Source organism: Salmo salar, chromosome ssa15 (assembly GCF_905237065.1).
Source record: "Salmo salar chromosome ssa15, Ssal_v3.1, whole genome shotgun sequence".
Taxonomy (NCBI): Eukaryota; Metazoa; Chordata; class Actinopteri; order Salmoniformes; family Salmonidae; genus Salmo; species Salmo salar.
The window spans coordinates 79644845-79653698 of record NC_059456.1 but is presented as its reverse complement, the minus strand read 5'-3'; the positions used below and the strand labels follow the sequence as shown (position 1 = coordinate 79653698).

At 40.6% G+C, this 8854-nt stretch overlaps 1 protein-coding gene across 4 annotated transcripts in view; it reads left to right on the top strand.

Annotated features, from left to right (window-relative positions):
• Positions 1-3026: 3026 nt before the first annotated feature.
• The window catches only part of clstn1 (calsyntenin 1), a 65443-nt gene continuing 59615 nt past the window's right edge, over positions 3027-8854 (top strand). For all 4 annotated transcript variants that reach the window (XM_014145781.2, XM_014145779.2, XM_014145780.2 and 1 more), the window contains exon 1: positions 3027-3324. In XM_014145781.2, coding sequence (XP_014001256.1) covers positions 3243-3324 — 82 coding nt within the window. In that variant the 5' untranslated portion in view covers positions 3027-3242. The remainder of the gene's footprint in view (positions 3325-8854) is intronic.

Genomic DNA, 8854 nt, shown 5'->3' with positions numbered 1-8854 from the left:
CGTCGCCAAACCCACTGGCTCCAGGTCATCAATAAGTCTTTGCTAGGTAAAGCCCTGTCTTATCTCAGTTCACTGGTCTCCATAGCAACCTCCACCCGTAGCACGCGCTCCAGCAGGTATATTTCACTGGTCAACATTTCGATTTAGAGCAATAAAGAAATGGAATAAATTAACTGAGCAAATCAGAAACCTTTCAATATATAAATTTAAACATTATTTTAAAACAATTTAAATATAATACACAGAAATGTTGTGGGATTACAGTAGATGAAGAATTCATATTTTTTAGATTGATTACTTATTGGTTTATTACGTTAGTATATTATGTATGTTTGTAATAGTGTGTTATATGTGAAATTGTGTTCGTATATAAATTGTATTTTAATATTTAAGGACTCTTGGAAGATTAGTCCAAATGGGGACTAAAAGAGATCCAAATCAAATCAAAATCAAATCAAATCCCCAAAGCCAACACCTACTTTGGCCACCTTTCCTTCCAGTTCTCTGCTGCCAATGACTGGAACGAAGTGCAAAAATATTACCGAAGCTGGAGACGTATATCTCCCTCACTAACTTTAAGCATCAGCTGTCAGAGCAGCTTACCGATCACTGTACCTGTACACAGCCCATCTGTAAATAGCACACCCAACTACCTCATCCCCATATTGTTATTTATTTTTTTGCACCCCAGTATCTCTACTTGCACATCATAATCTGCACATCCATCACACCACTGTTAATGCTAAATTGTAATTATTTTGCCACTATGGCCTATTTATTGCCTTACCTCCCTAACCTTACTACATTTTTACACACTGTACATAGATTTTTCTATTGTGTTTTTGACTGTACGTTTGTTTATCCCATGTGTAACTGTGTTGTTGTTTTTGTCGCACTGCTTTGCTTTATCTTGGCCAGGTCGCAGTTGTAAATGAGAATTTGTTCTCAACTGGCCTACCTGGTTAAATAAAGGTGAAATAAAAAAAGATGTGGAAACGAAATCCCACATCTTCAGATGTCATTTCGTCACTACCAAAGAGACAAAGAGTGCCAGACCTGCGCCAACGAGCTTGAAAAATTCCCAAGCGAGACATCATAGCAGTAGGTGTGGTGAACTGAAGGAAGTGACACCTCTATGTGGTTTCACTGTTGTCTCACACATATTGGCCAAATCCTCCTATTGCCTTCCACTGTCCAACCAGAGCGTTCACAATGACCATTCTGTGGGAGGCTTCCACTTTCTCCCATCCAGTTAATGTCTTGCCAAAGGGGAAACAAACAGCCATTGTACTGAGGTTCTGCTGCTGACTATAGACAGACCCTGTTTATAGACCCATCAGTTAATTGTGGTTTTGCACAAGTATGACCTTTCTCTTGAGTTCTGTTGAGATGATTGCCACTTTTCACAGAAAGTGACCATCATAACACATAGTTGTATCTTGGCTTAGCTGACATTCTGATTTAGGCTAATTGTATTGTGGTATTATTGATGTCCTGCTACAATATGTTAGGATACAGCAATCTCAAACTGCTACTCTACCCCTGACAGAGTAACCATGACTAACATAGTAATTAACCAGTAATTTAAGCTCATATTCATTCAAACACATTACGTTATTAAAAGTATCCTGCTCCACCAGCCCTGTTGACACCTGATATCAATTCAAATGTGTGTGACAGAGGGTGTCCTGTCATTTCGTCTCCCATTCTAATTTGTTAACCCTGTGAGGATTACACAACCGGCTTATATTTAATCTGTAATAATACAAAACCATGTTGAAATGTGTATGTGTCTTGTATATCTTGTATAGCATTTGTATCTATTATGGATGAATCTTACTGTTTAATGTTCATCTTATCCGACTTGCCACAACTGAAGTTCCCTCTGGGAAAAAATAAAGTTACTCTATTCGTAGTCAGCAAAAGCAATTGGAGCACTGAGACGCCTTATCTTAGTGCTCATTCCGCTGTCGTTTGTCTGATTGTTATCTGATTGCACCACATCCTCTTTGCCTGTAGGGTGTTACCTTAATATGAGAGAACGTGTTAATTAAATAGAGCACACACAACTTTGTCATTTTGAAACCTATTATCACACCATGTCATGCATGTTATAATTAAAAATCTACACCAGTCATGTGGGGTGAGCTGGTGACGATGAGGGCCGGGCAGGCAATCAGAGTTGGTTCATGTCTTAAATGGCATTCTATTCCCTATATAGTGCACTACTTTTGACCTGAGCCCTATGGGACCTGGTCAAAAAGTAGTGCACTATAAAGAGAATAGAGGTCCATTTGGGATGCAACCCCTAGTTGGCTCCTGGATGAAATGGATCAATGTTGTGTCTTTGATGAAGGTTGTGCAGTGTGAGAGTCAGCTCTCTCTCTCTGTAGTGGGGGAAACTCAAATAGAAAACCATCTGTGTATTTGTCTGTATTAGTAACATGAACAAAGGATTTGGGGCCAGATCCACTCGGTACCCGCTGATAGATGTGTTCACCTGCTGTGTTCTGGAGTGAACAAAACATCAAAGGTTGAACACAAAGGTAAAAGAAAGGTTACGAAAAGGAATATGGCCTCTCAGTAGATCATTAGTGAAGACAGGTGTATGTGCGTGTATTTATTTAGGCCTGCTTTACTTACACAGATAGCAGACATATTATTGTAACAGCTGCCCTATTCAGTTTTATTTTATTTATCATAAACAGAGCTTCCTATAACATTGCTTCTACATCTGCATTGCTTGCCATTTGGGGGTTTAGGCTGGGTTTCTATATAAGCACTTTGTGACCTGCTGCTGTAAAAAAGGGCTTTATAAATACATTTGATTGATTGATTAGGAACTAGAATATAAGCAAGTCTTATTGTAGGCCTAATTAAAAAAAACACGCACCCAACAGTACATCCCCTCTGTGTCACCAGCCTGGGTGTCACTCATCCTACCAATAGAAGTATTTGGCCCTCGCCCTCTGTCTGAGTATGACTGTCTGTGCTCAACTAGCTGCAAGCACTCCCACAATAACAGTATTGACGTCACTAGCCATCGGTCCGCAAAACTGCGAGAGAGCGAGTGGCGATAGAAGGGAATAGCAAAGCGGCGCTGGGGGCGGCCATTTTAGGAGTATCACGGTTGCCGAATACATCTTCTGAAATTGTTTTTCTTGAGAGAGCTATATATTTTATTATAGGCGAGGATATAAGAAGGTTGTTTTTATTTTCCCGTGTTGTAATTCGAATTTGGGATGCAGATCAGAAGGTATAAACATTTTGCATCCGTTGTCGGACTGGTCCTCGGACTATTATGCGCGGTGGAGGCAGCTAAAGGTAAGCCAAAGACGAGGGTTTATCTCTGTGTTGTCTGTCTATGTTCGGGCGAACGAACGCCTTTCATGTAAGGAAAATTAAGGCCAATGCTCCGTCTTGCCTACACATTGTTTATTATAAAAGGCTACAATTAATAACCCAGATGGTGGCATTCCTAAGGGATGTATCTGTTCAACCTGACAAGGCTACTGATTGCCATAGCGGATGGATGTCGCTCACTACAAAGTAGACTATTCGTCCGTGTCAGTGCATCGCGCGACACTGTAGCTATTTGATTAAAAAAAAAAAAAAAAATGCAATCAAACCCAACTTAAATTCTAGCAATTTTGCATCGTCACTGTAATTTTTAATTAGTATCATGAAATGATGAGGGGCCATTATATCTGTATGGATGAACGAGGTTGTTTTCTGTTTCTCCCCTCTGCCAGACGTCAATGCTATTTTGGGTGCCCCTCCATTGTAGGCCTATCTGCATAAATACAATTCAATTTGCAAACATACACGTTGGCATTAGATTTCATATAGCCCTTAACTTATCAGAGCCCATACTATGGTTAGCCTATAGGCTTTCGCTTGTCTGCTTCATTCACCTGTTTTTATTTTTCAGGGCCCGGTTTCCCAAAAGCATCTTAAGGTTAAATTCATCGAATTTAGCTATAAAATGCTTTTGGGAAACCGGGCCAAGTAGGCTACGTAGCACTTGTAACATGGATAAAACAACTGTTTAATCTACTTTACCCCAAAGCCGTGATTTAAGTGCATGTTTAAATGCCTCAAACACATTGTTAGGCAATTTTATTTAAATACAGATTTTTGATTTGGTAGCCTAATAGTTTTACCGACGCTGCGGGCGCACAAAGTCTGATCGTCGCTTGTTAACTACGCATTGCAGACCCTTCTCACAAGTACCATTTGTATCTGGGTTTAAAAATTAATGCGTTATCATCACAGGCTTAGCAAAATCCCTATTATACTGGTAGTACAATGCTGCAGGTGCATTAGCGGTCCTCACTGAAATGCCAAAGATATGATGGACGGATTAGACACAAGAAGAAATAGCTTGCCAACACTGAATGCCTTTGCTGCAGGGCAGTCCACGTCGCGCCAGCAGTTCAATATTGAAAGATGAAGACCTCTCAGTATAGAACATATCTACCTTTATCCAGTGACCTCTCAATGTGAACGCTCCAAATGTAGCCTAATTTTCATGTTAAGGCAGGTGCTCAACATGCGCAGTTAGGCGCAACACTGGAGATTGAAATGTATCCTTTTTTTCCACGGCACACCCATTTTCAAGCTCAAAACGACAGGCTCCGAGTAATAGGAAAACGTTCATATTCGTCTTCATTCTTTTAGCAAGGGTCATATCGATTTAAGATCCAAAGATGTCAATCAGTGAAGGCTCCACCAGCAACTCTGGTTCTTTGTGATAACTGTTTGCCATGTCAGGCAGCTGAGGATGCTTGAGAAGTGGCCACCATTGAAAAGCAATAACCTCCTTTTCCGTGATTACATCAAATTGTAACCTATCCATGTGGTGACTTAAGTCATTTAATTACTAAGTCTAGACATGTTTTGAATACTATGCAAATAACAAAGTAGTCTATATACAGTATTTGGGACAATAATGGATACATTAAGCTAAAGGCTAGTTTGTGCTTCACATTTTATGATTAGAAAAGACTAAAAGTAGTCTATGCTTTTTCTTACATGAATATTGATTAGCCTATGTCTCATGATAAACATTGTAAATACTGTTTTTTTTTTCTTCTTTGGATTATGCTTGTATAACGTTTGGCTATAGAGGACCTTCAGCCCAGTTCCAGGCAGTCTATGACTCTCTCTTTTGCCATTGTGTTTGGATAGTGCACCTGCTCACTTCCCAGATCTTATCAGGAAAGTGACTTGTGAAATCCACATCTTGCTGTGAGCTTATCTTTATTGTCTAAAGGTCAATTGCCTCTATGCAATGCATCAACAATAATTGTGTTCCGTTGCATGCTTGTGTGATGATGACAAGCTCTATTCTCACTGCAAAAGACCATAAAACAATTCACATTGCTCATTCAATTAATAGATTTTTGTTTTTAATCACTGTCGTTTCAAAGGTGTTTCCATTGTGTCCACTTGAAGGTCCTTTCTTGAATTCTAGAAATATCCTCAGAAGTTTTTGTGTGTCCACGTTTTGAATGTACAGTGGCTTGTGAAAGTATTCACCCCCTTGGCATTCTTCCTATTTTGTTGCCTTACAACCTGGAATTAAAATAGATTTTTGGGGGGGTTTGTATCATTTGATTTACACAACATGCCTACCACTTTGAAATGTAAAACATTTTTTGTGAAACAAACAAGAAATAAGACAAAAAAATTTACTTGAGCGTGCGTAACTATTCACCCCCCAAAGTCAATACTTTGTAGAGACACCTTTTGCAGCAATTACAGCTGCAATAATCTTGGTATGTCTCTATAAGCTTGGCACATCTAGTCACTGGGATTTTTGCCCATTCTTCAAGGCAAAACTGCTCCAGCTCCTTCAAGTTGGATGGGTTCCGCTGGTGTACAGCAATCGTTAAGTCATACCACAAATTTTCAATTGGATTGAGGTCTGGTCTTTGACTAGGCAATTCCAAGACATTTAAATGTTTCCCCTTAAACCACTCGAGTGTTGCTTTAGCAGTATGCTTAGGGTCATTGTCCTGCTGGAAGGTGAACCTCCGTCCCAGTCTCAAATCTCTGGAAGACAAACAGGTTTTCCTCAAGAATTTCCCTCTATTTAGCGCCATCCATCATTCCTTCAATTCTGACCAGTTTCCCAGTCCCTGCTGATGAAAGGCATCCCCACAGCATGATGCCGCCACCACCATGCTTCACTGTGGGGATGGTGTTCTCGGGGTGATTAGAGGTGTTGGGTTTGCGCCAGACATAGCATTTTCCTTGATGACCAAAAAGCGCAATTTTAGTCTCATCTGACCAGAGTACCTTCTTCCATATGTTTGGGGAGTCTCCCACATGCCTTTTGGTGAACACCAAACGTGTTTGCTTATTTTTTTCTTTAAGCAATGGCTTTTTTCTGACCACTCTTCTGTAAAGCCCAGCTTTGTGGCGTGTACGGCTTAAAGTGGTCCTATGGACAGATACTCCAATCTCCGCTGTGGAGCTTTGCAGCTCCTTCAGGGTTTGCCTCTTTGTTTCTTTGTCTCTTTGTTGCCACTCTGATTAATGCCCTCCTTGCCTGGTCTGTGAGTTTTGGTGGGCGGCCCTCTCTTGGCAGGTTTGTTGTGGTGCCATATTCTTTCCATTTTTTAATAATGGATTTAATGGTGTTCCGTGGGATGTTCAAAGTTTCGGATATTTTTTTATAACCCGACCTTGATCTGTTCTTCTCCTCAACTTTGTCCCTGACCTGTTTGGAGAGCTCCTTGGTCTTCATAATGCCGCTTGCTTGGTGGTGCCCCTTGCTTAGTGGTGTGGCAGACTCTGTGGCCTTTCAGAACAGGTGTATATACTGAGAGCGTATGACAGATCATGTGACTCTTAGATTGCACACAGGTGGACTTTATTTAACTAATTATGTGACTTCTGAAGATAATTGGTTGCACCAGATCTTATTTTGGGGCTTCATAGCAAAGGGGGTGAATACATATGCACGCACGACTTTTCAGGTTTTTATTTTTTACGAATTTTTTGTAACAAGTAATTTTTTTTAAACGCCAAGGGGGATGAATACGTTTGCAAGGCACTGTATATGGATATGATGCATTGGCAGGGTATGGCAAGCATAGAGATCCAATGATGTCAGGCCTGGTACTGTATCCTATTATTTTTTTATTGAACCTTTATTTAACTAGGCAAGTCAGTTAAAAACAAATTCTTATTTACAATGATGGCCTACCCTGGCCAAACCCTAACCCGGATGACGCTGGGCCAATGGTGCGCTGCCCTATGGGACTCCCAATCATGGCCGGTTGTGATACAGCCTGGAATCAAACCAGGGTCTGTCGTGACGCCTCTAGCACTGAGATGCAGTGCCTTAGACCGCTGCGCCACTCGGGAACCCAAGTAACCAGTTACGTTATTACTAAAGTAGGTTCACACATTCAAATGTGTCACTACTGTATGCAAAGAGAACACAAGGTACTGGCTTTTAAGGTCATCATTCCTAAGATTATATGGACAAGGAGAACCTGATCCTACACCAGCACTCCTACTCAGGCTGTTATTGAATAGGGGCCAAGACACTACTTTATCTGCAAGCATCTCTTGGACTATCCTAATTTTAGGTGCATCCTTATTTTAAGTGGCCAAAATTAAGTTTGCATAAGCAAAGCATAGCCAGTCTCTCAGCCTGGGGGACAACATGTACCTCTTCCGCAAAAACATATTCTGTTCAAATTTCTGAGGCACTCCAGGAGTTTCGACTGGTCTTTCCTCAATCATTTGACTCATTTGACTCAGCAAAATAGTTTATTCAAGGATTCTTACACTTACATGATTGGAATGAATCCTGCTTGGATGGGTTTAGATTATGGTTGATAATGGCACATTCATACTGTGCGATGTTTCCTAGCTTTCTGATGTTACCACACAAAGTGTATCCAGTCAATGGTTCCCCATATGCCTCCCAGTCAAATGCTTGGCCTGCCTGAGCAGAGCTCTGCACGATGATGCATGGGCCTCAGCCTCTATACACAGACAAAGAAAGCTGGCTGCTAGAATATCTCGGCAGCTCATTCATCATCCAATTAACAAATTGGGTTCCCAGCTTTCTGTTCAGTGGAGTTAACAAATGCACATATCATTATTATATTATAAATCATGTGCGAGTGTTCCCTAGCTGTCCAGGCCTGCTGCTTGCTTTGCTTGCCTTTCATGAGGGAGACACATGTTGATTTAACTTATTGATGCCCGCGGAATGTAGTCTACAGACCTAGCACTGATACAGAAGGTTGGTTTGATTACAAAGGGTAAGAGGGAAGACAAATTCCATGTTTTGTAAACGTGACAAATGTAAACCCTTGTATTTGTCACATAAAATGCATTTTCTATATTTTTTGAAGTTGTCTTTGAAATCAGTGGACAGGTGCACCTCAGAGGCCAGTTTGTTTTAAACACCAAATGCCGGTTAGCTCTTAGGTCTAAGTATGCTAATAGTATTGGTCTTCTTATCACAAAATTATAAGCTAAAAGAGACCTGCAAAACGTCAGTGACAAACGAATACATGATACACCAGGAATCTGTTGTCGTAAACCAAACATTTTGTTGATTCTCGTAAAGATAACAATAGGCACATCCCCCCCCCCCCCACATAATATTGTTACATTTGTTGCGTTCCATTGTTCAGCACTAAAACCAGGATCCGGTTACAGTCTTGTTTTCCTAGCAAACCAGAATTTGTCTGGTATCGATGGCATTATGGGTCAAATGTGAAATATAAAGGAGAGAGAGATTTATTGTTATTCTACTCTATTAATGAGCACAGCTTTTTGTTCCTGTACTAGGCCTAGGCTGTAAGTTTAGTTGAATGTCATT